Raw genomic sequence first — 27,991 nt, 5'->3', positions numbered from 1 at the left:
GTGTACGTTACGCTCAAGTTACTACTGGGATATTGGATATTGGATATTGGATATTGAATATCCGGCAAACAATACAACAAATTATACAGATTTTGGTACATGTACGAGAGAGAGTAGCATTATAGATATACGAGTATGTATAGTACGAGTATGCATATTATAGAACACAAGAGAATGCAATTGATTGAGTTGTTGCGTACAGTTTTACGGCTTAAGACACGTGCAATATGTTTTTTTTTTTCATTTCTTTGGATAGGAATTGGTATCGGTTTCGGTTTTTGGTATTTTTTGGTATTTTGGTACTTTGGTATTGTAATTGGATTGTATCGAGAGGGTTAATTAACTACTTGATTTGAGGAGGGGGGGTCAGGTTTACGCAAAATCTGGGGTTAGTGTTGTAAAAAAATTATCATTTAAAATTAAATATTTTTTTTTTTTTTAATTTTTTGGCAGAAAGAGTGATGTGCGCGGTGTGGGGCAGGCCAAAAATATTAACTGGTTGGGAATTATAAGGATTCATTTTTAGCGTTTTTTTCGTTCCTTAATCGAAATTTGAAAAAAAAAGGGTTTTCTTATCTAAGCTTCAGGTTAGGGGTTATCTGGACTCATAGAGAAAGACATATAAATAGAGTAAGAGAGAGATAAAGAGACGGAGAGAGAGAGAGAGAGCGACAAAGAGAGAGAAAGAGATACGTAGGGGTTTGTTTGGTTCTTGGCGATAGTTCCACATGAGGAAGATTGTTTCAAGTTTGCTCAATTTCAAGTTTGCTTTTATGTGTTTTTTTTTTTCAAATCTTATGCGCGTTAAATATTAATTTTTTTTAAATATATAAATTTTTTTTATTTTTTAACACAGAACACCATATACGCGGCAATAGAGCTATTTAAAAAAGGGCTAGTTTGGGTTTTCCTTTGCTTTGCGGTTCCTCACATCCTTTATGCCATCGATAGCATTCGATAGGTTTTTTGGGGTTACTGTTATCGCTTCAATTGCATTTTGTTGACCTACATACTTATTTCGAGTTAGTACTTCTTAGTTAAATACGCATAAATAGTCATCGTTATTGATAGATGTGGAAAATCATAATTGAAATCAACTGAAAAGTTAACCTTGGCTGAGTATATATATTTATCGATCGAGTTCGATTGCCAGCTTATCGTTGTCATAGTAGTAGTTATCGTTTATCGGTTATCGCCAGGCAACGCAACACATTACTATACTTTTACAAAGTCTGCTGCGTGTGTGTGTGTGGGTTTGTACTTGAGTGTGTGTGTTTAATGTTTTTAGTTTTTAAATTACTAAAGAGAGAGAGAGAGATATATATATATACATAGAGAGAGAGAGAGACAGAGAGATAATAGAGCGAGAGAGAGAGATACACAAGGAGAGTTATGGGTGGCAAAAAAGAGACGAAGAAATCGATACAAACTTCATTTTGTATTAAATTTGATTTGGTTTTCAGTTTGAGATTTGAGATTTAATATTAGTTTGGTTTTTTTTTTTTTTTTTTTAGATTTTCGAAGACGTTGACAGCATATTGTGTGGTAGCAGGCGAGCAATCTGTTATCGTCGGTTTAGGGTTATCGGTTATTGGTTTCTTTTCTTTTTTTTTGGTGGAGCGGTGCGGCTGCGTTTTTTTTTTTTTTTGACAAAATATCGATTTTCAATTCTGGAATTTGCATCCCCTGATTTATAGTTTCACTATTCTGGTATCTGCTTTTTAGAAAACTTCCTGGAATCGCGCTTTCGAAAAAAATAAATCAACTTAACAGATGGAATAAGACAGGTGGAGTTGACAAAGCCAAAGCAAGTTAAAGAAACAAGAAAACATTGCTTAGTGCATCTAATTTGGGGCTAAGATCGAAATAATCGATAAACGATAAATCAAAATTAAGAATTAAAGCTAATTAACTACGATTTAAGAAGATATTCCATTAATTAATAGACATTTATGCAAAAAACAAGTCAAAAAATAAAGAAAAATAGAGAAAAAGAGGCAAAAAGGGGGAGAAATTAGAGTTCCCTAGAGGAGAGAGTAGTTCGATAAATTTGATCTCGTTATCGATAGTCGGGATAATCGGGTGAAGAGATAGAGAGAGAGAGAGAGTGGGGTGGATGAGTTTTAAATGAGAACTAGTAGAATTGGTTGAGTTTGTAATTACCATTTTCTATCACTTTGCTCTTGGCGGGGGAGTGGGGATGGATATGCGTGGCCGCGTGGGGCACCACCGCACACACACGCACACACACACACACACACCGCCAGCAGTGGTTCAGAGCCAGTCTATCGGCTATCGATAAATCGCTGCCGCTGCCGCTGCGCGTCGTCTTTGTTGAGATTTTTCTTTTTCTTAAGTTTTGATATTTATTTTTAGTTTTATTTTTTTGATTATTTTGATTTGATCGCTGATTTCGTTGATCGATTATTGCTTAATAGTTATCAATTATCGGTTTATTTATCGATGAATTGCTTTTCGGTTGTTTCGTTCAGTCGCACAAGCTAAGGCCACCTTTTAACGAGTTTGCCCTGTTTTCATTTGATTTTCCTTTTTTTTTTTTTTTTATTAATATATTAATTTTAATAATTAATTTTTGTTTTTTTTTTTTTTTGGATTTTCGGTTGCTGGTGCTAAAGAGGTTATCGCGATACACGATACAAATTTGATTTCGGTTTTACAGTTCGATTGTAAATATTTTGTTTACGTGGATATATACGTGGCTATATGTACATACAAGTTATCACATTTGTTAGCATTATTCGATTATTCGATCATAGTTCATCAATAGTTCTTCTTGCTCGTAATTCACCGCATCTGGCACCGATTGCCATTATTTCTGCCGCACTCTCAACTGTCTCTGGTGGCCGTTGTGCCGTTTTTGCCTTTCGATATTTTCGATTGTTTCGATAACTTTGTGGATGTCGATGTCGCTGTTGTTCCAGTATGCTCGATGCTGAAACTCGGATGCCATGGAGCTTCAGCTTCCTCGGCTGTTGCCGTTGTGGCCTCGGCCTCTGCCTCGGTCTCCTTGTAGTCGGTTATCGATCGTCCGATATTATGGCCATTGCCATTAATATTTATCGGCGTTATCGCTTCAGAGTTATCGCTTCTTCTGCTACTGCTGTTGCTGCTGGTGCTGGTGCTGGGCAGGGTTGTCAGGGTTGCCTCATAGCCGACCTCGTTTCCATATCCATTGCCACTGTAGTCGACCTTTTGGTATCGATAACATATCGATATCGATATTTGGTTTTGATATAAAATATAGAAGCATGTTGGGGGTTTTTAGTTAACATCCGATCCGAACTCATGGGAGGGACTCATAGGGGGAATATTTTCATCAGTTTTTTTTTTTGTCACAGTGTATAGAGTGTATATGGCAGACTTTATGTATATATATGTATGTATGTATGTATATATCTAAACACACACCTTAAGAGTTGGATATTTTGGTACTGTAGCTTAAATAAAAATATTGCTCAAAATTTTGATGCCACAATTTTGTTTTTTAAAAGAAATTAAATATAAAATATATAACAACACAGTCACACAAACAGCAAGAAAGAGATAGATAGATAGAGATAGAGAGAGAGAGGTAGACAGACATAAAGATATAACGATTATATCGATTACAGTTACATTCATAGCTAATCAATCGATAATACAGCCAATTACAAACGATAATTCAACACAGAAAGAGACATCGATAGATACATCCTCTTTGTGTGAGTGTGTAAGAGAGTGAGTGTGATAGACAGAAAGAGAGAGAGAGATATATATAGTCCGCGAGAAAGAGATATAGAGATGGGAATGTTGGATGGACAATGGTTATTAATGGACAATGGGCTTAGAATGGGTCTCGATGAGAATTTTCAGCGCTCTTTTTTTTTGTCAGTTAGAGAGAGCTTGAGAGAGAGAGAGAGAGAGAAGTAGGAAAGAGACGGGTAGTGGGGGGTGTGGGAAAGGGACAGCCGCTTTGTTTTGGGGTCATCATTTTCTTGAGCCTGTCTTTTGTTTGTTTTTGCTTCTCATTTTCATTTTCAAAATCCTACTTGATGAATGTTTTGCATATTAATTTCATTTTTTTTTTTTTTTTATGATGACCTTTTCTTGTTGCAATTTATGTGAATGTTCATTTTGGTTTTTTTTTGGTCTTTTGTTCTGTGATCTTTTCAACAAAAATGTTCTCACGGTAAGTACATTATTACGAGTATTGTTATTCATGCTTTCGTTTTGGCTTTCATTTGCATTTCGCTTTATTGTTATCATCTATGGGTCTGGGTGGTTGGTTGGTTGGGTTATATGGAAAATGGCAATGGTTTCAAAAAAGTCATGGCCACTAAACTCGAAAAATAAAAACGGAAACGAAAACAAAAAAGGTATGGTATGGGGTTTCTTTTGAGAGAAGAAAACGACGAAAAGGTAAGGGTTTCTTTTCTTGAAGATGGAATGGTTTCCCCCACACTTTTTTTCTTTTTTTTTTTGATAATAATTCGATTAATCTCCAGCTGTTTGGTATCTCCAATCGATGATTATGATTATTTTGGGGGATGACTGTTGGAGAGTTCACCCACACAGGCATCTGTCAAGTCCCGAAGTTGTCGATTCTCGATGGGTTAGTATTTTTTTTTTTTGGTATTTATCGATAAGTTGATGGGATATTGATGGAAGGAGTAGAGATAATGGTGGGGTCAATAGTAGTATAAAGTGTAATTTACATTTGACGTTAACATATTGCTCTCGGTTTACTTTTATTTTGGTTTTTTTGGTTTGATTTCTCTTGTATATTGTTTTTTTTTTGGTTATTTTATTTTTAATAAAACTGGTAGTAGTAGTAGTAGAGTAGTAGTAATAATAAGTAGGTAGTAGAAAGTAGTGGTAACATATTTTCTTTTTTTTTTTCTGCTTTTTGCTTTTCGCTTTGCGGTTTTTGATTTTGACTCAAATCGATATATTTTTTTTATATTTTTTTTTTGGATGATGGAAAAATAGATTTTTAATTTAAATATTTTTTTTTGGTTGGTTTCGAGTTGAGTTTTAGTTGTAGAGTAGAGTATGGTATGGTATAATCAATCAATCAACCAAAGGCGGTATAAAAATAGAGCAAGTTCATATGGATTAGTACAGTTGTTAAAATGGAAACAGTTGACACTCACCGATGATCTACTCACTTGCATAAACGCATAGACGCCGCGTAAAAACTCCATGTTATTTTGTTGCTCTTGAGAACCCTTTTTGGTTGTGCGTTGGGCCCGACTTATATACTGCTTAACGGTGTCCGCAACAAGATGTGGCTTTAGTTTGCGTGATAGTACCCTTAAAATATTAGATAGTTGGTTGTGAAGGTATTAGTATGGGATTTAGAGGTGGTAGGTCTAAAATAAGTAATAAGCTTAGATTCAAGGTATTAGTTAAGAGGTTATTTAGAGATTTGGTTATTAAAAAAGTAGTAACAGTTTTATAGCTTGTAATCAGAAAATTGGAGGAATATTAGTTATCAGGGTCACCATTTCTTAGGGAAGACGATTTGGGGTCACCATCTCCATTGAATCAATTCTTTAATAAGAAGAGATTTATAAAGATTTGTACCAAAATCTTTCTCAAAAGAGAAATCGGTAAGCTTCTCCTTGTAAATACTGCTTATTTCCGTTCGGGGTCACCATCTGTATTGTTTGAATTGTTACATAAGGAAGTATTTAGTTCTAATTTAAAAAATATTATTATTTTCAGCTTTTTCGTAGAGTACGAGAAAAAAAGATAAAGACTAGTCTCCTTTTTGGAAAGAGTATTTTGATCGGGGTCACCACATTCTTTTTTTGTATTCTTCTATAAGGAACAATATAGGATTCATTTTAACAATTTTATTAAGTGCTTAATTATTAAAGATTTCTAGCAAAAGTTCTCCAATATAAGAGATAAAAAGAATATAATATAATAGTATATAGGAAACCTTTCTTTGGGAAACCTATTCTTTTGAACGGGGTCACCATCTGTATTGTTTGAATGCTTCCATAAGGAACTAATAAGTTTTTAAGCTATATTAATCCGCACACGTTTCTGGTTAGGTACTACCGCAATAAAAATAAAGATAAGCCTCTTTTTCGATTATAGTTTTATCGATCGGGGTCTCCATGCTAATATTTAGTTCTCAATGAAGCAAGTTTGTTCTATTAAACCTTTTTAAGACTCTACAATGACTTTATCTTTCAAAAACTAGCAAATCCCATACCTCTTTCTAGCAGATAGAGAGGTCACCCTCCCGTTGGGTATGTGGTTTTAGGTTTATTCTCGGTCGAGGTCACCATTTTTCACTTTTCCACCTCGGCGGCACTTGGCCCTCAGTTCACCGTTGGTGTGCTCGTTCTCGTTCCTCTGTTGGGGGCTCTCGCATATAAATTGAAGCGCTAAGCAAATTGTCACTTGAGAGGTGCTCGCTTTTCTCATCTGCTAAACGGAAACACTTTCCGCTGCCTTTGTGCTAATTGGCCGCACTTAGTGGCGCCACCCACCCACCTACCTAACCGCCACCCACATGGCGTTCCACTTGCTACTTGCCACTTGCCTGACTTTTCTGACTTTTCCGAGTGTACCGCACTATGGTTAAGGGTATGGGGTGTGGGTATGGGTGTATATATCATGAAATATGCGAAAAAGGCCGCAGGAGAGACAGGAGGTCGGTCAGTGGTGGGAGGCATGATGATAGTTGGAGGAGAGTTTGTCTTTGCTGTAGTTGGGGAATATTTTTGCGGGCCTGGCTAATTGAAATCCTCCTCTGTGGCTGACGACTTTACGCATTTTGTGTGAATTGACAAGGCAGATTACGCTTATCGTTTAATTGCCGCAAGCAACAGGGAGGCAACAGTATTTCCCTCCTCCCTTTCCCTTCATTTCCATTTCTGAATTTTCATCTCTATTTCATTCAGACTTTTCCTCAGTCTAGTTCCCAGTCCTTTAATTTCCATTTCCATTCCGCCCAGGACGTCTAGTTGTGGCTTCATGTCCTGGCACACACTCACGCATAATTCCAGTTTTTATTAGCCAAGCTTTTAAGCTGCGACTAACCAAAGAAACGGAGATTGCGACATACACAGAGAGAAATATTATAGGCCAAGGCCCCGCTCCATAGACCAGACACTATAGCCGTCTCTGTAGAATTTCTTTCAGTCTCAGAGATGGGACAGCGATGGCAGTTGGCTGATAAGACCGAGGCTTCATTACTACTCTATTGACTTAAGCAGCCGACAGCAGCAATGAGCTGAGATTTTCTCTGATTTTGCCCACTTTTCGGTGGATTAGCAGAGCATTTAATTGGATTCCCATGTGAGCGAGCAGCACACACACCCCTCCCCCCAGAGAGGGGAGGCAACTAAAATGTAAGGAAAAAATCTGTAGAATTTAATTTTTTTGGAAAGCCCGAGGAAGGAAAGAAAAAAAAAAAAAATAAACTAATAAACTTAGCTCCAGGCTGGCTGGCTGGCTGGATGGCTGGCATCGCGCATTTCCGTTTCCGGTGGGCTCCTAATTTATTATTAATGGAAAACGCAAAAAAAAAAAAAAACGAAGCCAGCTAAGAGGCGGGGCTGATTACTTTTGACTGCCACTGTGCTTTCCTTTTGGCCAACTGAATTTTTTGTTGGACTTTTGGCCGCGAATTCGTGTGCATATTGACTTTGGCGGCACGCCCCTTCATCCCCTGCCGTCTACCGTCTACCGTCCACTGGCCGCATTTTATTTTATTTAATTTTTTTTTTTCTTCTTACTCGCCGCCGCCCAGGGGTCAAATAAATTCGAGTACAAAGCAAATTGCAGTGGGCAGGCACCAAAGGGCATGCTGGGGGGTGTGTGTGGGGCGTGGGGCGTGGGGCGTAGTTACATCTTTGGCTGGAAAATTGAAAATACTTAAAAAGCATCGGCAACTGAATTGGCAGCTTTTTTTCTTTTGTTATTCCCTTTTTTGTTTTTCATCCTCGCGGGGGAAGTTCTTTATCTTTTTTTTAGATGCAAAAATAAATAAATAAAAAAATAAATAATCAATAGCTTTAAAATTCCTTGTATTTACTGCTCACAGCTTTTGGTAAGTATTCCACTATTTATTTGAAAGCCCTTTGTTTGCGGAAGTGTTGAGAAAAGTCCCAAGTTTTATTTAATATTTGGGAGGTATTTATAAAAGGTACTTGTAGAAGACAAAGGAATTTTGTTGTAGTGGTAGTTTTGATGAAATTATTCTTAAGATTTACGATGCATTTATTGTTAATCATATCATATCCTATACCAATACCAATACCCGGTACTCATAGAAGATAAGGTACTCTGCTTTCTTTGTAGAGTTTTGATGCCAAATTCTGCTTTAAAGCTTAAACTTTTCTTAGAAAACAAAGCAAATGATAGAAGTACCTGGTATCATATATTCCAGAAATTACTTCCTCTACTTCTTTATACTTATACTTCCCTGCTTCTTGACTCGTAGGAGTCTTTTTTGTCCTAACTGGTACTAGTAGATATCAAAGTAAGAAGAAAGAAGGACAAGAATGATCTTAATTTGAAAAAGAAGAAAGAAGTGAAAGAAAGGACTACCGGGTATCATATATAGTCCAGAGATTCTACAGAGTCCAAAGTGCTTTTATTGTTACAGCCGGTACTAGAATGAAGTAGAGTTCATTGGTATCTTTTTTGATGGATCATTTTAAGTAGAAACTTATCAAATGTTTAATCTTTATGGTGAAAAAATGGATGGGAATAGTTCCGGTATCATATAATCCAAAGAATCGAATATTTCTGGGTAACCTTTTATTCAAGGGGTTACGAAAAAAATATTTTATTTTATAGCAAGGGGTAGAAAAGGGTACAAACCAATGTCCTTGTAGTCTAAACTATTCTACAAATTATTCTTGAGTTTTTAAAGAGTGGAGAAGAAGAGTCTACCAGAGACTTTCTACCAGTCTTTCTTTTTATTGTTTTTCAAATTATAGACTAGGTTAGGTTAGAAATAATGGTTTATAAAAAATAATTAATATTATTAAATTAATTTTATGTCAAGGCTGGTAGTTGAATCCAAGCATGAAGCGGTTTTGATGATAGGAAGAACCATTCTCACTCGTTCTTAGAACACCTTATGACTTCCGTATATTAAAAAAAAGAACTGCAAGGACATTACAACTTCTACTGCAGGCAAGTTTCGCTTTTATGTCCTTTCTTTCCTTTTTTCGAAATTTGAAGACCTGCGTTCGGCATTTCATTACAATTCCAAATCGCGAAAAAAAGGGGCTTGTCAGCTTGGACTGTTTGTTTGGTTTCTTTTTCTTGGGATTTCCTTTAAAGCTTTCTTTCTTTTTTTTTTTTTCGTTTTTTTTGTTGTTTTATTGAAATTATTTGACCTTTCGGCTGTGAGCGGCACAAGCTTTTAATTTATTATTATTTTCTTAACCGCGTTCACCTTCTGCTCCAGCTGCTTCAGCTCCTCGGCCCTTAAGGACTCTTTTTTTTTTTTTTTTTTTTGTTTCTTTCTTGTTTTTGATATTTTTTTTTTTTTGGCGGTTTTTGGTTTGTTTTCTTGCCCCCCCCCCCCGCCTACCCGCCCCGCCTGACAGGCGTAACAGAAATGTTAAATTGCGAAAATAAATCTTGAAATTGACTTGGTTCGGGGTTTGGTTTTCAGGTTTTCTGGTTTTCTGGTTTTCGGTTCGCTTGTCACAGCCCAGTCGTATTTTATATATATTTTCTATATATATTTTTTTTTTGTTTTATTTATTCTGGCTTTGGGGTTCTTTTTATTTTTTTTTTTAAACAAACTGTCGCCTTTTTGAGGTGCTGCTGACAGCGTGAAAATCGAGATAAATGTGTTTGTCGCAGTCGCATGTTGGCGGCTAAGAGAGCAGTTTATTTAATTTGAAAAAGAAAAGGGAAGCCGACAGCAAACAGGTCGACCGGAAGCTACAAACAACAACAACAACAATAACAGAAAAAAAAGGTCAAGAAGTGAAGGTGCGGAAATTTTATTTAAAGATCAGAATCAGTACAGGTTGGTGGGGGGTATTGCGTTAAATATGTTTGCTTGCAAAGCAGATTATTCTTAAATATTTATTAAATATTAATTATTATAGTTTAGTGATTTATATTTAATTTAATTTCATTAATTTTAAATTTAAAAACTAACAACTTTTAAGTGTTGAACACTTCACTTGAACAAAATAGCTCGCGATATCTGGGCGTATCTCGTATCTTAAGCAATGCGGCACCAACTGATGCTGCCACAGATAATTGCAGTATCTGGCAGATATTTTTGCAGAAGCAGCGCAGTTGCAGATGCAGTTCTTGGTAGTCAGTAGTAGAGGGAGGGGGGAAAGCCAGCTAGCAGCAGTCTATGCCCATGATATTGTTATTTTATGTGATACGTTCACAAAGGCAGGCACTGGATAGCTCATTTCAGTATTTTTCTGTTTTTTTTTTATTTTTCTGCTCGTAATAAGCGCAATTAGCAAAGGACACTGGCTGCAACAAAATAAAAAAATAAAGGATTAAAAAAAATGAAATAAAAAGTGAAAGAAATGTGAAAATAAAACAGAATATTATGCTTCAGTGAGCTTCGAGTGGGGAGGAAATTGTAAAACTAAGAGCATGAATAATGTTCAAAAATATAAAATAATAAAAAGTAAAATAAAAAATATATAGAAATTATAAAATATAAAAAATATAAAATATACAAAAAACATAACCTTCAAATAATATTAAAGGGATATTCTCCCCTTTATAAATTTCTAGAAGGCCTGACAACCCTCTTCCAGGGCTAAGAAAAATTATAAAATCAGAAGGCAAGATAAAAGGTAAGAAATAGTTTAAAAAATATCAAATATATAATATAAAAAATATTTAAAAAATATAAAGTATAATAAAAGATAAACATAAAAAAAATCATTGGGAGATATTCCTCTTTAATAAATTTTCTAAAAAGCCTGACAACCCTTCTCCAAGGCCAACAAAAATTATAAAATCAAGCTAAAAGTTAAAAGATTAAATTTCTTAAAAAATAAAACACATTAAACCAAAAATATAAAATATATTAAAAAGACCCACGGAAAATAAATATTGAAAATATATCCCCCCGTTAATAGATTTTTCTCAGACCTGACAACACTCTTTTGGTTAGTTGTGCGACAACCCTATTCCACTTAATTGCCAACTACAATTCACTCTTATGTCCTTTGTCCCTTGTCGGTGTCCTTTGTTGCGGTGAGTCCTTCAAGACTGTTGTTGTCCTCTAATTGCTTCTGTTAACCAGCCACCACCCCATACCTCCCCACCACCCAACCTCCAGTACTTTAATTGCATTCAGTGTAAAGGGTCGCCGCGGGTCAGGGGGTCATCAGAAAATGCCAATGCCAAAATAATTGTGCATAATTCCGTTTTCCATTTTCCATTTTACATTTTCCATTTTCCATATTGCAGAAGGACTTTTGGAAGGAAAATAATGGCTGGGCTATTTACCCAGCAAGCCGCAGCAATGGGCTAAATATATTTATATATTAATCGGGTCATAGTGCACGGGTGCCATCATTAGCATATTAAATCAGATATGTGCACTGTCATTAAAAAAGAGGGCCACACTAGAGGGCGCCATGACAACTCAATTTATGGTTCTATAATTAAAATGCCTCAGTTATCGAATTAATTGGATCTGAAACTATAACATCCATCCAACTATAGGCCTTTTTTCTTTCAGTGCCTTTTAATAGCTTTGTTTTGGTATTTATTTTCGAGTCTACTTTCTCTTGTTGGATGGTAGATGGATGGCCATAAATATGGATCCTTTTGTTGGACCATTAATTGGAGCACACTACCTGGCTCCTAATAGGTCCGGCTGGATGACCCCTAGAGATGGCCGATTAGCATGCATACCTTGTCCTACTTGTGGCTTCAATTTCCGCTGCCTACTGCCAGCCTTGTCCTGCTTTAAGGATATAACCAGAGACAGGATGGTAGTAGTGGGGGGGGTGGGGAGATAGTAGGTGTCTGCACCTTCTTATTGTCTTGCGAGGGGCTTTTTTTTTTTTTTTTAAATGAGGACAACGCACTCCGTACTCAATTCCATTTAAGTGCTTCATTCCACACCCAGACAGAGACAGAGACACACATACATACATACTACCTCACTCACTTGCACACACTCGAACATGTTTGAACATGTTCTCTCTGTAAAGAGATATTAGAGATGGGAGTTGAGGAACAGAGAAGAACATGAAGTCATGAAGAGAAACATGGTTATTTTTATAAAAGGATTTTTAAATCTTAAATTTTTATAAATTAAGATTAAATTCTCTTCTAGAATTTATACATTTTTCTCTCATCTTTATCCTTAATTTTAAAACAATTTGCCTTCTTCGACACATGGTCCTGAGATACTCCATATGTATACGGATGTGTACTATATTTCTGCGTAGCTCTTCCGCCTTTCTCCGCCTGCCACTCCCCCTGGCACTGCTGCTGCGACACATGAAAGTTATTACACTTATTATATGAAGAAAATAATTTTATGGGAGGCTGTGCGAGAGGTGGGAGGATGGGAGGATGGGGCGCTGATGGGAGTCTGGTGGTAGAATTAAAAGAGAAGACTTCATTTGTGCGGCTTGCAGCGTGTTGATAAGAGGCATCAGCTGAGGCAAGGGGCATGGGAGAGAAAGCTTATATGTATGGTTGGCAGTGGTATTATATTATATAATAATATGTAATAATGATTATATACTCTCTCTTGAGAGAAAGCTATGACATGTAGTAGTCCTAGTAGCTCTTTAAGGTCTTGATTCAGTAACTAGCTTTAGTCCTAGCCCCCAGAACTTTGTTTTATTTTCTAAAGTCTACTTTTTTGGGATATATTCTTTAAATATATATATGTATGTATGTATGTTGTTTTAAAATTCAAAACGCGCTCGATACATAAATAATTCGCAACTAGAGTTGGCCAGTCAACCATAAAGCAACTACAACAACATACCATGCCACAACAACAACAACGACATAGTCACAACCTCTAAACAACGAAAATGACAACAAAAACGGAATAAAGAACAAACAAGAAGCGAAAGAGAGAGAGAGAAAAACAACGAAAATGGCAATGGGAAAATATATATTTTTTAATGTGCACTTTATCATCATCATGTCAGGCTAAGCGAGAGGAGAGCATCTAGACACCTACCTCCCTACCTCCCCCCTCAAAGCCTCTAAAAAAAAAAAACAACAACAACAGAAATGACATTTATATAGACACGCCCCAGCGCCCCCAACACACACACACACACAGAAGAAACCCAAACCCAAACCCAGGCCGGGCATTGTGCAAATGCTGTCCCATTTGTCAGCTGGCACAAATTTGCATAAGCGCACTCTGGCAAGCGGTCGGATGACTTATGGTTGTCCTGCCCGAGTCAGTAGAGATGGGGCTCGGGACTGGAACTGGAACTGGGCCTGGTCTGGGTAGAGGCCGCCCCCCATTCCCTAATCTCACGATCCAAAAATTTCACGTTGAAATTAGCTGTGAAATGCCAACAGAGAGGCACTGAAATAAAAGTTTGTAGATACCAGTTTCATATATTATACCACTTCCCAAAGCCAGGAAGCCTAGTTTGGGAAGTCCTTAGGAGGTCCAGCAGAAGATATATTATTTTTAAAATATTTCAAAAAGTTGAAACACCTTTTCTTCAAGTGTATTTCAAAAAAAAAGAAAAAAGAAAGCACACGAGAAGGGCAGCGGAAATGACATAGAAATGAAACATAGAGAGAGGGAGAGAGAAGAAGAAACAATGGAGGGCAGTACAAGATGGAGGGCATGGGCAGAAGAAAGGAGGAGAAAGTGCTACCCAAAACCCAGACAAACACAATACTGGCCAGGTCTCACCTCTTACCGCAAAACCCAAAGGTTTCCAAATGACTTGGCTGCGAGACTGAAAGCTGATGACGATGATGATGACAGGGATATGACGATGACGATGACGACTGTGGCACAAATCCTAGAAAGGATCCAGCTACGAGAATGACTACCGCTAGATCAGCTCCACTAAAGCAATACCTGGTAGTTCTTGGAAGAAAGGTTCTCAGCAAAAGGCCACTACATCACTTCCGGTGGTAGAAAGGGACTCCTGTCCGAGTATTTTTAAGAGGAGCAAGAGGATAGCAGGGAGAAAGACCCCTGCCAGCAGAAGAAGCATCTTTAATGGCTCCCAGGAAAGACAATAAGGTGACGGGAGAAAGTAGAAGAAAATAAAAGACGGAGGCACGAAAGAAAAATGTTGGAAAATAGCAGCATCATCATCAGCAGCAGCCCAAGGGGGTTATGACACAGCCACCACCAAGACCACCCTCTCATCCTCTTGAAAAGACCCACCTCTGTGGGTCCTTCATCTCCTGCTTGTCGTCGTCATTGTCATCGTCATTATAAGCATAATCTTTAATAAACGAGTGAACACCAGGGAACACCAGGGAACCAACTGAAGCTGCAGGCTTTTGAAGCCGCCAAGGGAAACTCTCAAGCGGCCGCAAATGGACGACTAGAGAGATAGAGGGAGAGTATGGGGGGAGGAGAAATGCCAAAAGGAAAAGCTAGAGGAGGTCGGGACGAGGCGTTATAGCGATTTTTCAAGTGAACGAACTTTTTAAATTAATTTAGACATAAGCAGCTCTTTAAACTTCTTCCTGGCTTCCAACCGGCTAAGCAGTTTGCTGCTTTTCCTTGATTTTCTTTCCCCTTTCTTCTCTTCTCGGACTCTCTACCAGTCGTCTGCTCTTTTTTCCACAAACTTGGTAATGTGTCTACCCAACTCGGGTCCTGGCTATGGCTCTGACTCTCTGGATGGCCAAAAGGAAACGTAATGTACACTAAATGGATATTTAATTACACTTTGCTTAAAGGAGCCAGGCAGCCTGGGAGTCAGGGATCCAGGGGCCTGAGGTGGTGATAGCCAGTGGTGGCCTGAAGAGGGGGCGTTACCCAAGGAGCACTATATATCCCCCACCTACCCAAGTCTATGGTATGCTTGATGTGTGTACCTGCACCTGGGTAAGCTTTTGAGTGCCAATTTGCGTTGGTCAAATGGTCTAGTAGCGATGGCGGTGGTGGCAGTGCAGACTTAAGTGCAGGCCAAAAGGGAGACTGGCGAGACTGGCCAGAAGGCAAAAGGAAATTGGTATGGAGATTGGTAAGGAATCACGGCCATCATTCGGGCATCAGTTGTCAGTTGTCTATGGACAGGTTTAATTGGTCAGGTTTATATCCATCCTACACAGTTGATTGGCATACTTTTTATGATGTAAAGGTCCTTAACAAAAAGGACATCCTTAAAGAGGGATATATACGTGCATGTAGATCGATGGTTGAATTTTTTTGATTTTTAATTCAAACTCCAAGTACCTCAGATTAAGGTACTAAGCTCGATCATAGTCATGTTTCATATTCAAAATTTTAGTTAAAACTTTAAGCTGCTTTTTTCTTCAGGATAGGATAGGATTTCATAGTAACGTATATGCATCATATCGGAGTGAATTAAAGTTTATTCTGTTCGATATTGAATTCTCTTCTGTTTGAACCTGAACCGTAAATATTCTTGGAATTATATTCCGGAATTATTCTATGCCATCATCACCTTTCTTGTGCCGATTTTAGGTTCAAATAGGAAACAGCCCTCAAATAAAAACAAATATTTATGTAAAGGTTTTTTTTTAAGATTTCTAAAATAAGAAATCATGAAAAATACCTCAATCTTAACTGTCAGATGTTAGACTTGCCTTTGTATTCGAATACGTAGAATTCTTCCGTTAGCAAGCTAACATTTATGGTCGTTTTAAAGTATTAACAGTGTCGGTGTGCAGACAGAGAAATTTCCAACCTCGTGGGATAGGCTTTTGGGCACCACTGGTCTTTTCTGTATATCCCTCTAGAGTATATAACAAATAATCTACAATAGTTCTTTCTACAACAGTTCTACAACAGCAATTTTTCAAAGGAGGCCCAAATAATATGGTCTTACTGCAATGATTTCGATTTTAAAACTGACTTTATTTCATAAAATTCTCTATTAATATAAATATCTAATCATGGAAATCTTAAATCTAATTAAAACTACTTATGCTACATGTTCCTTTCTCAAGTAATTATATAATTATATGTATGTTAGTCTGCAGGGGATCGGTTTCAAACCATGCTGTTTATCACGTTCTGCCATGGATATTGAAAATGTATCTTTAGAATTCTCATTTCAAATTAGATTCAATGCTCGAACAGATATTCTGCCCTGGAATGCCTCTTTCTAGAAAAACAAACCAATTCAAACCTGGCCATTAGCCGAAATTAATGAAATTCCACAATCAATTCCGATGATTATCCATAATTATTCAAAAGCAACCGATTCTCTATGAAAATTCAGCAATTATTCTAAACGCAATAATGGAGAGAGAATCAACCATTGCCATTGCCACTGAATGCCGGAGGCAGAACAGTGCAGCACATATGCTAATAAAGGAGATGCCAATCGAATTGTTGCTCTTGAGCGGCAATTCTGCTTAAATATGCATTACCACTTGCTGCTAAATGCATAATTTTCTCAATTGTTGGCCCTCAGTCCTCACTCCTCAGACCTGTGCCCTCAAAATGATGCATTTATTCACAATATTCACTTAGGTGCATAATTAATTTTCATTGTGGGCCAACACTGCGTATGCGTAATGTGAGTTAATGCCTCAATGGATGGATGGATGGATGGATGGGCCTCTCTAACACACTCGAGTAGAGGCTGTTGTGCCGAGCGGCTTGAATAATTTTAATATTTTAATTCTCTTTCCGGATGTTTGTTTTATCGGCCGATGGTTGAAAAAGAACTTCAGACTGACAAAGGTAAATAAATGGCTACCTTTCACAGAAATGAATATACATAGTGGACAGCTTATACATGCAACTGCTTCATAGCCTATACATACAATGTATATACATATATATGCTATATATATGTTGGACGAAATGAAGCCGGACTCTGGCAAAACTCACAATGAAATTTGCATAAAGCGGTAAACAAGTGAAAGCCATTGCGATATTAAAAAGCCCAGCAGGATATTATGAAATGTGCAGCAGTAGCTGTAAAAGGACGAACCGTTATGCCCCTTGGATCGATCCCCATCATCCTGCCCCTTTTGGTTGGCCCCTCTGACTGCTGTAGTACTGCTTCACCCTTAAACCGCTTAAGTCCTTTTTCCGTCAAAAGGACCGCAATGTTTTTGCATTCACACGAGCTTCCCTTCCGCCCCGACTGCCCACTGCAAGTAGATTAATTTCTCAACAGTTGTTGGATTCGAGCTCCATTGAATTTCCGGTTACGTCCCCACTCCACGGCCTCTGCTTTCGATATCCTTCAAGGGCTTATCTAGTTTTTCCAGCGGAGCATTCAAGATTACGGATCATCGCAGATCAGGTCTCTCTTAAATGCTACCATATCCTGACAGATCTTGTTGAATGCCAAGGGCTAATGCTATGGCGTACGACAGGGCTACATCCTGCGGGCTACAGCCTGCAGGCTACAGGGCTACATCCTGCGGACTTCTGGGTTGCAGGGGTACGGCCTGCAGTCTACTGGGCTATATCCTGCGGGCTGAAAAGGGTTACATCCTGCAGGATACTGTGCTACGTCCTGAGACCTCAAGGCTTTCGTCCTGTGGGATACTATGCTACATCCTGCGGGCTACAGGGCTACAGCCTGCAGGCTACAGGTCTACATTCTGAGAGATCCACATCCTCCAGACTTCTGGGCTTCTGTATCCCGGGGGATACAGGGCTATATCCTGCAGGCTGTAGACCGCAGCCTGTAACCCCTGCAATAAAGGCTCGTATTGGAGTAGGCTTTGGTCGCAAGTTAAAAAAAAAGTTAAGCTCTCTTTTAAATAAATAACAGTTTTATAATTTACTTTTGTTTATTTTCTTCAAAATGCACATGATCTTACACTTTTTAACGATTATTTACTTTCTTTCTGCTTTTACAGGCCGTGATCAACTGCAAACAAGGAATTTTAGCCTGGAGGCGTAGACTCTGCTCGGTCAAATCCCTTACAAGATCTTTCGGGTTAACTATAAGCAATAGTAATAGTAATAGTCTACCTGTAAATAGTTTTGTAAAAGTTTTTTTAGTTGTAAGATTTATTGCATTTTTTTTTACAGGTAAGCCCAACAAAAATATAAAGGGCCCGGACACTGTTTTTTTATTTTAAACTGTGACTGATTGCGGCAGAATACGGTCACACAAATTTTTAATCTATAAAAATACGGTCACACTATAAGAGTGTGGTTGAGAAAATACGGTCATACTTTTTTGTTATGTAAACCTGGGCACACTAATTTTTTTTTTTTATAAAAATACGGTCACACTAATAATATACGGTCACACTATTTTTCATTTTAAAATGTTGATTTTGCGAAAATACGGTCATACTTTTTTGTTATGTAAACCTGGTCACACTATTTTTATCAATAAAATACGGTCACACTAATAAAATACGGTCACACTAATAAAATACGGTCACACTAATTTTTCATTTTTAAAATGGGACTGATTTTGTAAAAATACGGTCATACTTTTTTGTTATGAAGACCTGGTCACACTAATTTTTTATCTAATTAATAAAATACGGTCACACTAATATTTTATTTAAAAAATTCGTGAAAATACGGTCATACTTTTTTGTTATGCAGACCTGGTCACACTTTTTTGTTATGAAGACCTGGTCACACTAATTTTTTATCTATAAAAATACGGTCATACTAATAAAATACGGTCACACCAATATTTTATCTATAAAATACGGTCATACTAATAAAATACGGTCATACCATTTTTTATTTTTAAAATGGAGTTGATTTCGTGAAAATACGGTCATACTTTTTTGTTATGCAGACCTGGTCACACTTTTTTTATCGTTAAAAATACGGTCATACTAATAAAATACGGTCACACTAATATTTTATTTTAAAAATATTTTATTTTAAATTCGTGAAAATACGGTCATACTTTTTTGTTATGCAGACCTGGTCACACTAATTTTTTATCGTTAAAAATACGGTCATACTAATAAAATACGGTCATACCATTTTTTATTTTTAAAATGGAGTTTATTTCGTGAAAATACGGTCATACTTTTTTGTTATGAAGACCTGGTCACACTAATTTTTCATTTATAAAAATACGGTCATGCTAAATTTTTTCGAAGTTATAAAACAGGCTGAAACAAATACATATACCAAATATGGAAATGGTAGGGAAATTTATTTTTGATCCTGAAATACAGGAAATATTGATGTGGAAATTTACAGAAAATAGCCCGTAGGCTGTAGCACGTAGCCCGTAAACCGTATCCCGTAATCTGAAGGCTGTAACACTGCATCCTGTGCCCTATACCCTACAGATTGTTTGATTCCGTAGACCGTAAATTCGTAGATCGCAGACCGTAGACGGTTTTGATTCGCGCCCTTTACAGAAATGGTTCCTTTACAGAAGGAATGGAAACGGACGGAGTTGAGGAAACTATGTAGGCAATTAAGGATAATGATGTGAAGTCACAAGTCACTATTTAACTAAAATCACTATTTTTGAAAAGAGTGGTGGGATAAGAAGTGTTTCTCATTTGGTTACAGGTGCTAGGACTACAACTCTTAAATAAAAGCTACAATATTTGTTCATTATTTTGCAAGAACCTTCCAATACCTTTAAAGACCCCAAAAGTGTAAAGTGCAAGGACGAGTCTTCCACTTGGCATTTATGCTGATGTTACAGGACCTGCTACCGCGACCCGCCCCTCACTTCCTCCTGCCTGCTTGTCATTCAGATTCTGCAGCTGGCGGTGAGTGGTAGTGAGTTCTCCTCAAAGGACACAAACGGCGCCAGCCATTTCCATATTTGTTTACAAATACAATATACAAGAAGCGCACACGTGTGGATGGGTGGGGGTGTGGGGATGTGCCTCTTCATTGAAAGTTTAAATTCTTCTTTGTTATTAATATTTCAACAACAACAACAAGAAAAAGTATAAAAAAAAAAGTGTAAAGGAAAACAGAAAGCGAGACAAGCAAACTTTTCATATTTGCAAGGGTGGGCCGCAAAAAAGTATGCTATGAAAAATTTCAACGACTTTTCAAGCGAAATAGAGCTAGGGAATTTTGATTTTGAAGAGTCCATGTTTTTTTTTTTTTATTTTTCTTTTGTACAGCTTCCTCTTCCCCATCCCGCTCCCGAAAATTACTATTCAAGCGGTCCTTGTCGTCACGGCGTCGCTGTCTTCAGGACCTCCCTCCTAGGGGCTGCAGCCAAGCAATGCATGGTAGCTGGTATTTACATGCCTACAATTCATACAGGCATAAGAAAATATTTGCAGATATACTCATACTCGTACTACGTACTACATGTACATGTGTAACATATGCATATTTTTTGCAGCCCCACTCTCTCTCTGGTCTCTGGTTTCTTGTAGCTCAACTTTTGTGTGTGTACTTTTGTTTGGTTTTCTTTTCACTCTCTGGGCTTCCCTCTTACCCTACCCCGCCCTTAACTTATTTTATTCTTTTCTCTGTTTCTCTGTTTGCAAGTTTACTTTGCAAGTAATATTTTTTTGAATTTACATAGGGTAGTAGGGGGGAGGGGAGGGGAGGGAAGTGTAAGTAAGCCCAACTTTAAGTCGTTGGCTGTTAAGCTAATTGATGCTTGATGGTGGAGAATCATAGCAGTTTCAGTTACTCTGGAGGGCAATTATAGTTTGGATATTTTTTTTATAAAAAAAAATACATTCTTTATAAGTATTATATATCTATATTTTAGGTCCTTAGTTTAAAATAAGCATCTTAGTTTATATATTTAGAATTTCTGCTATAAACTAACTAGGTTCCTCAATTCTTTTCATTTCAGCTCCTAACTCCGAGACTGAGGTTCGACTCCAACCTCAAAAAAAAATTAATTTCTTTTCTTAAAAACCTAAAACTATACCTAAACCTATAAAGTCACCTTATAAACCTCAAGTTTTCTCAAGACCTAAGTTCCATCCTAGCTTTAAAAATGTATTAAAATTATTTATAAAAAAAATTGTATCATAAACTCATCAATAAAAGCATCAATTTCTCCCCAGACTAGCTACTTATTTATTTGTATTACAGCCTCAGATTCAAAAATTCCTTGCCAGATTTCTAAGCAAGGGAACCCAAAAGGGGGGAAAATGGGAAAATCGTTGCCCAAGGCTGTCACTCAACCGAGAAGAAGCAGTAACTATGCAAAAATATTTAACAGAATTTAATAAAAGAGAGAGAGAGAGGTAGAGGGAGAAAGAGAAAGAGAAAGCCCTTGAAGGCATCGATACGCTTCACTTTATTTACATGCCATGCATATTTAAGTTGATTTCCATTTATGTTTCAATTTATTGTTCCGCTGGTGCAGCCAACCGTCAAGTCAGCCAGCCACCCGAACCACCGCTGGAGTTCCAGCTCCATCACCAACCATAGCATTGCACATTGCATAGCCCATCTATTTGCATTGGGAACTGAGCTAATAAAATTTGCAATGCATGCGACGCTTGCATATGAAATACAATTAACAAATTGCCGAAACCGAACGGTACGAGGACGAAATGCCAAAAAAGACCAAAGACCACACATGCCACACACATGGTATAGGATAGGATAGGAGGTGGTGGCACGTATACACCTACTATATACCAGTAATAATCCTGCTATGCCCCCATCCCCATTTCTACCTCAAACCCCCTTCAAAAATATGGCATTCGAAATCAATAAAATGTGCAGTTGGAGCTCTGGCGAAATGGAAAATTGCAAATGGCAGGAAATGAAATGAAATAAAGGTGGCGACGGGGGGGGGTCGGAAAATGCAATAACACCTACGTGCGATTTTAGATTTTGCTTCCTGGCCTGGCCTGGTCCGGGAATGCCGGGAAAATGTGCCCTTAAAAAACATTCAAACTATAAGTGCTATGCTGGCCAAATGGCAAAGTCAAGTTTCATGATTAAGGGGCGGCGGGAGGTCATGGTTATCGATTAGGGTATCCAGGTATTCAAAATTCAAAGCCAGTGTTGGGCAGGTAACTGCAGGGAAATGAAACAGAAATGGGGTTTCAAGAACAGGAACTTAATAAAAGAACGGAATTATGGTTGATGTGAGGGAAGAGGGTCAAGGAAGCTTCAGCCTAGAGGTTCTAAAGTAGAATTTAGAGTTACCAGTTTTGGTTTCATCTTGAAGTTTTCACGCACTAGTGTTGAGTAGTTAATAAAAAAGCGCAATCTAAATGAAGTCTCAAGCAGAAAACCCCTATATGGATAATAGACCCTAGAAAGTCCTTAATTATGCTTCAGATGTAAGTTTTTAGAATTTACAGTCACCAGATTTGGTTGGTACCCTTTCTTTCAAAATACCATAAACGCAACCAGTGTTGAAAAAGTAATATTTAAACAAAAATCTTGTAAAAATCCATGTCAAATGAACCTCATAGGACCTTGAAAACTCTTCGAGAACAATAAAAAAAACTAGTACTTCAAATTTCTTAACAGTGTTAGATAGCTAATATAAAAACAAGGTAAAGAAGAGATTCCAAACAAATCAATTTAAAAAACCCTAAAAAATCATAATAGTGGTTTTAATTTGAAAAACCTCTATATATGCCTAGTTTTCTTAAGCTACCAGGGTACTAGCTTTTTTCCAGTGTTAAAAACCACTGTTAAAATGTTTACCAATGTTGGGTAAGTAACTTGTAGAAAACACAACCAAGATGGGCATTCAAAAATGCTGGATTATGATTGATATTGTAAATATTTGGGAATACCTCTAGTTATTATTTATGAGAGTTACAAGTGTTGGTTTTATCTTTAAGAATAAACACACCCAGTGCTGGATAGCTAATATGAAAATAAACTCCAAATATCCAAGGAGCAGAACTATTCCAAACACAAGAACCCAACCAAAGAGTTTAGAATTATGGGTAATCTTGTAAATATTTGAGGAAAACTCATAATGCTAGTTATTTGAAGCTACCAGTGTTGGTTCTCTGTTTGAATGAACCAGTGTTGGAAAGGTAGGATATAAACAAAAGCGGATTCCAAGCTCAAGATCCTCATAGGCCCCAAAAAGAGCTTAATCATAATAGGTATTTGACAAAAACTCTAAATATTAAATTTTAAAAGCGTCCAGTATTGCTTTTATCTTATAAATCCCCTTCCAACCAGTGTTGCATAGTCGCAAAAAAAAAACTAGCTAGCTGCTAAAATGCATCGCAAACTGGAGACATTAGAGGAAGAAATTCATTTACTCGCGAATCTCTCCGCACACTTTATTGACTCAGTCACGTGAGAGGATTTTGTGAGTCACGTTTCGCGAGTTTTTCCCACTTGCTCGTTCAAGCATTTTCCTCCTTTTTCCTATTTCATTTTCCTGTTGTTTCTAGACTCTTATTCTTAGTTCTTTTTTTTTTTTGTTTTTATGGCCGAATTTTACCTTTCAACTTTAATGATAAAAGTTTGCAGCTCCCGTTCGTCGTTTCGAACGTTCTTCGCTCTAAGCCATAAAAGACTTATTGCAACGGCGGCCTAACAAGGCGCTGCAGTGGCTCAGTGGCTCAGCAGTGGCGTTGCAGCAGTGGCTTGGAATGGTTATGGGTGGTGATGGGTGGTGATGGGTGGTGGCTTCTGTCCATGCGCATTGGGCAGGCCATTCGTTATGGGTCGAGCGTTTGGACGTTTTCCAAATTTATTACATTGCTCCGACAAGTTTCGCGTGTTTCGCCTTTGCGCCTACACTTTACTTGGCACGAACCAACCATCCAACCATCCAACCATCCACCCATCGAACCAGCCATTGCTCCTCCCGAGCTCCGCTCCTGGTGGTATCCGTCAGCTACGTCAGGTGAAGTGCAACTTTTTGCACCTAAGAAATTGTGCCAGGTTCTCTCTACTCTACTTCTACTACCTACTTCTATTCCTATATTTTTTTCCTACTGGAATTTTCAGTAATAAGTTGCCAGAGAAAGCTGCAGAAAGAAAGCTGCACTGGAGAATAATGGAGTTGAAGGTTCAAGCTTAATATTTTAACCCAAAAATGGGGGTTTCTTTAATAAATTCTTAAAGAATCGCTAGTTTTAAGATATATTTCTTTATAATAATTTTCAATTTAATTTCAATTTGTTTCTTTTTTTGCAGTGTACTGTTGACAAGCCCCAAAAAGCGCGGCTCAAAACGTAAACATGTTGAACGACTCGTCGTCGTCATCGTCATCGTCTGACTGGCTTCACCGCACTTTACCACCCAACCACCTCCCTATTTACCACCCACTTTTCCCTATTTTCCAACTATATATATATATTTTTTTTTTGAGTGCATTGACCTCCGTTGGCGCTTCCACATGCCGCGCCGCTTAAAAAAAAAAAAAAAGTTCGAAAAATGCAGCCGGCAAAAGTTGTGCGCGAGTTTGAGGCGAAAAATGGTTGGGTGGAAAGTAGGGGTGGGCGGTGGTGATGGGCGGGATATATCCTGCGCCACTCCCACCTGCCTCTCTAGTGCACCTCCTCTCATCCCTCACCTCACTCCCCTGCCCCTATAAAGCCATCAATTGCTGGCGGCGTTAACATTCTTTAAAGATTTATGTTCAACATTTTCAGCGATTGTAGCTTTGAATGGAGGGCCGCCAGAGAAGAGTCTCTAGTTGGAGTCTCGGTGGAATAAAATAAAAAAATTTAAATATTTTTAAATTTAAGAACACTATTTAGAGAAGGTTTTTAAGGATAGAAATATTTAGAGGCCCTTTAGAAAATGTTTTAATTATAATTTAAAGCCTAGAACTTGGTCTTCTTTTGGATATATTTATTTTTAATTTTAAAATTAATTTCTTTTAAAAATAACTACTAAAATAAAGCCTCTTTATATCATTAAATTGATTTCCTTTTAAAGAAGAGCATTTCCCAGTGCGGTTACTGCTTGAAATGCTACTTATTACGACTGCAGTTTGCCGGTTCTTAGTCAAAAATAAATGCCAAAGCCCTCTCTTGCTGGGTCCTAGTACCTCTTACTACCCCCTAACACCCCCCTTGGCTCTTACCATTTCAATTCGTCCATTTTCCAAGGGCTTTTCATGTGCGTCCAGACGCAAAAGTCAAAATGTGTGGTTCAATGAACGTTGAGTGCTCGGCTGGCCGCCTCTTCTTCCACCCAGAATTTAATGCTGGGCCTTAAAGCCCACCCCCCATATATAAATGGGCGTGGCTCAGACCCAAATGATAAATCTTTATCACTTAGAGCCCAAGTTCTCTGACCAAATTGATTAATTGCCGCAAATAAGCGACTGCCCTGAGCGACGAATGATTGCCGAAACTTTCGCCGCAAATCAAAAATAATCCACAAATTTTCCAGGGTTGCCCAACTTTCTAAAACCAAAACACCCCCATCCCCCCTTCTAGGCCACCCCTAAGCCCTAAACACAAACGTCTGACAACTTTCGTCACGTAGCGTCCATCAAAAGGATATAATTTATCAAAAATTCAGAGAGGGGGTAACCGGCTGTACTTTGGTATTAAATAGAAGAGTCGATGACAAAATACTCCCACCCCTAATTAGAAAAGGATAATTAAAATGGAATGGAAGGAAGAATATAAATCACATTTCTTGTAGTTTGATTTCAAGGTTCTCGAGGTCCTTGTTTCGAGGTCCTTGTTCCTAGGTCCTGTTCCTTATTTATGCAAATCCTGGCGGCGAGTAAACAAGCCGGCTAAACGGCTTAAACCAATTATAGCCCAATGCGGGCACCCCCTTCTTCTAACCAACTTCTCGAGGGTCAAGCGGCAACACTTTTTTAATTAACTTCCCCAACACGCCTGCCTTGCCTGCCCATCCAACTGGATAAAAATCACAAGAAAATTATACATTTTTTTTGTTGTTTCCAGGAAGTGGAATAGCCCGAAGAACTTGGAAATATAATTACCCGAAATTATGCTAATGTCTAGGAAATGAGGGCCTCAGGATGGCGTTGTCTCATCAGGGTAATTAATCCTTGAGAGAATGTTGGGTCATACTCATACCCGGTACTTGTAGGGAAGCCCTTATGGACTCTATATGGCGTAAGGTATTCCTACTACTCTATATAGTAAAGTATTCCTACTTTACTCTGCCATTATTGCACTTTTCATAAACTTTTACCAACAATTTTTACTTCCAGGAATGCATTTTAAGGCAGTGTGACCAGTTGCATCACTAAGAGCTATCGATAAGTAAAAGCTACTGATTTATCGAAATAAATACAGGTTGTGTTGCCTTTCAAAAGATCTCAGAGGATCTCATCAAGTACAGAATTATCTCAGTAGCTTGTGTCTTCAATTTTCCAGTCTTATACTTTTCACAATCTTAAGACTTTAAAGTTTAAACAGACAGACACCAGGGATGCATTAAGAGGTAGCCCTCCGTGCAGTGTGACCAGTTGCATGTTGCAACCTACCAATCGAGAATAGTAGGCCCTGATGGGGACTTTTTAGGCCCAAAAACTGTATATAAGGCGGCCTTCCCTCCATTCCCATTCAGTTGTCAACAGCTCGCCAAACGGTTGACTTCTCACCTCATCTGGTTTCTGATTTAATTTTTTTTTTATTTTTTTTCCTTTAATTAAATGCAGTGGACTCTAAACGGTGTCGATTCAAAACATATATGGGCCTTATTTTATTTTTTATTATTTTTTTAATTATAATTATGCCTGACTCTATTAATAGTTCATTTAGATGCGATGCACAAGCATTTTGCAATGCTATGTCGTCCTGATATTCTTTTCGATGTGGGTCTTCTTACTATTTTATTTTTATATATGGGTCTTCTTAATATTTTATTTATGCGATCGATCTAAAGATATGTCGCTATAGCTTCTTTTTTTTTCTATTCTTTTTCCCGCCGAAATCAGTGGGCTCTACTTTCGGCGCATGTGACGTTCTATTTGGGTCTTATTTTTATTTTTTGTATTTATATAAAATTTTTTTAAAAAATATTTAAATATTGTGATCTTTAGATTTCTATTGCCTTTAACTTTACTTTGGGATAAACCCTGAAACAGTGGGCTCTATATACGACGGATGGGTGGCTCTAGTTTGGAATCTCCTATAATTTTTTTTTTAAATTTGGATAGGGGTGAGTCCGTTGGTGACTTATTTTTCGTAAACTTTAAGAAAAAAATTATAAAAAAAATGTTTTTTTTTTTTAATTACGGTTTTTTTTTTATTTATAGCTAGAAGTAGAAGTGTCTACAGCAGCTATGATCTCCTCTTTTTTAATTTTAAAGACATATTATTTTTTTTAATTTATTCTTCATGAAAATACCCACATTGGCCCCGTACTTATAACGCTGTGCCAGGTGTTCTCTTGGAAAAAAAGAAAACTGTCTAAAAAAATCCACTTTTGTTTATTTATTAATTTAATTTAATTTATTAGCCCCCGATACTGTCGCGAAAAATACGTAAAATTTATACCAAAAATTAAAAAAAAAATTCTTTCAAAATAAAGAGAATAAATAGCACTTAAAAAAATTAAATGATATAACTGTAATTATTATTTAAAAAAAAAATAAATAAATGCAAAGAAAATAAACTTACATACATAAAATTGACTTTTCATTTGGTGGTTCATCTATATGTATGTATGTATGTACATATGTATATTCCATTTGTATTACATACAAATATTTCAGGTAATTGCTGTTGCCATATAACGGTGCTTTACGCTAGAGACTTCTCGGGCCACACACACTCTGTCGCACTCATTCACACGCGCACTGGATGGAGCACCCCCTATGCATTTTTCCATTGAAATTTTGGACACATAATGGCTGCAGGAATTCCACTTGAAAACACTTTTTAAATACTTGCACATGTTGGCTAATAGTTGCACTTAATAATCACTAATAGTTTTCACATTTTCCGCCACAATTTATAGAATTATTAACAAAATATCACACGTGGT

At 37.5% G+C, this 27,991-nt stretch overlaps 1 protein-coding gene across 3 annotated transcripts in view; it reads right to left on the bottom strand.

The window, feature by feature from the left end:
- The window catches only part of shakB (shaking B), a 231,129-nt gene that overhangs the window by 42,703 nt on the left and 160,435 nt on the right, over nucleotides 1-27,991 (bottom strand). For 2 of the 3 annotated variants that reach the window (XM_043212884.2, XM_070276565.1), the window contains exon 4: nucleotides 5,154-5,313. In XM_043212884.2, coding sequence (XP_043068819.1) covers nucleotides 5,154-5,204 — 51 coding nt within the window. In that variant the 5' untranslated portion in view covers nucleotides 5,205-5,313. Of the gene's footprint in view, nucleotides 1-2,163; nucleotides 2,536-5,153; nucleotides 5,314-27,991 lie in introns of those variants that run through there. The other variant, XM_043212886.2, reaches the window with a different exon arrangement.

The sequence above is a fragment of the Drosophila bipectinata genome, chromosome XR (genome assembly GCF_030179905.1).
Source record: "Drosophila bipectinata strain 14024-0381.07 chromosome XR, DbipHiC1v2, whole genome shotgun sequence".
Lineage (NCBI taxonomy): Eukaryota > Metazoa > Arthropoda > Insecta > Diptera > Drosophilidae > Drosophila > Drosophila bipectinata.
Note: the sequence above shows the minus strand (reverse complement) of the source record. Positions and strands in the feature narration are given on the sequence as shown.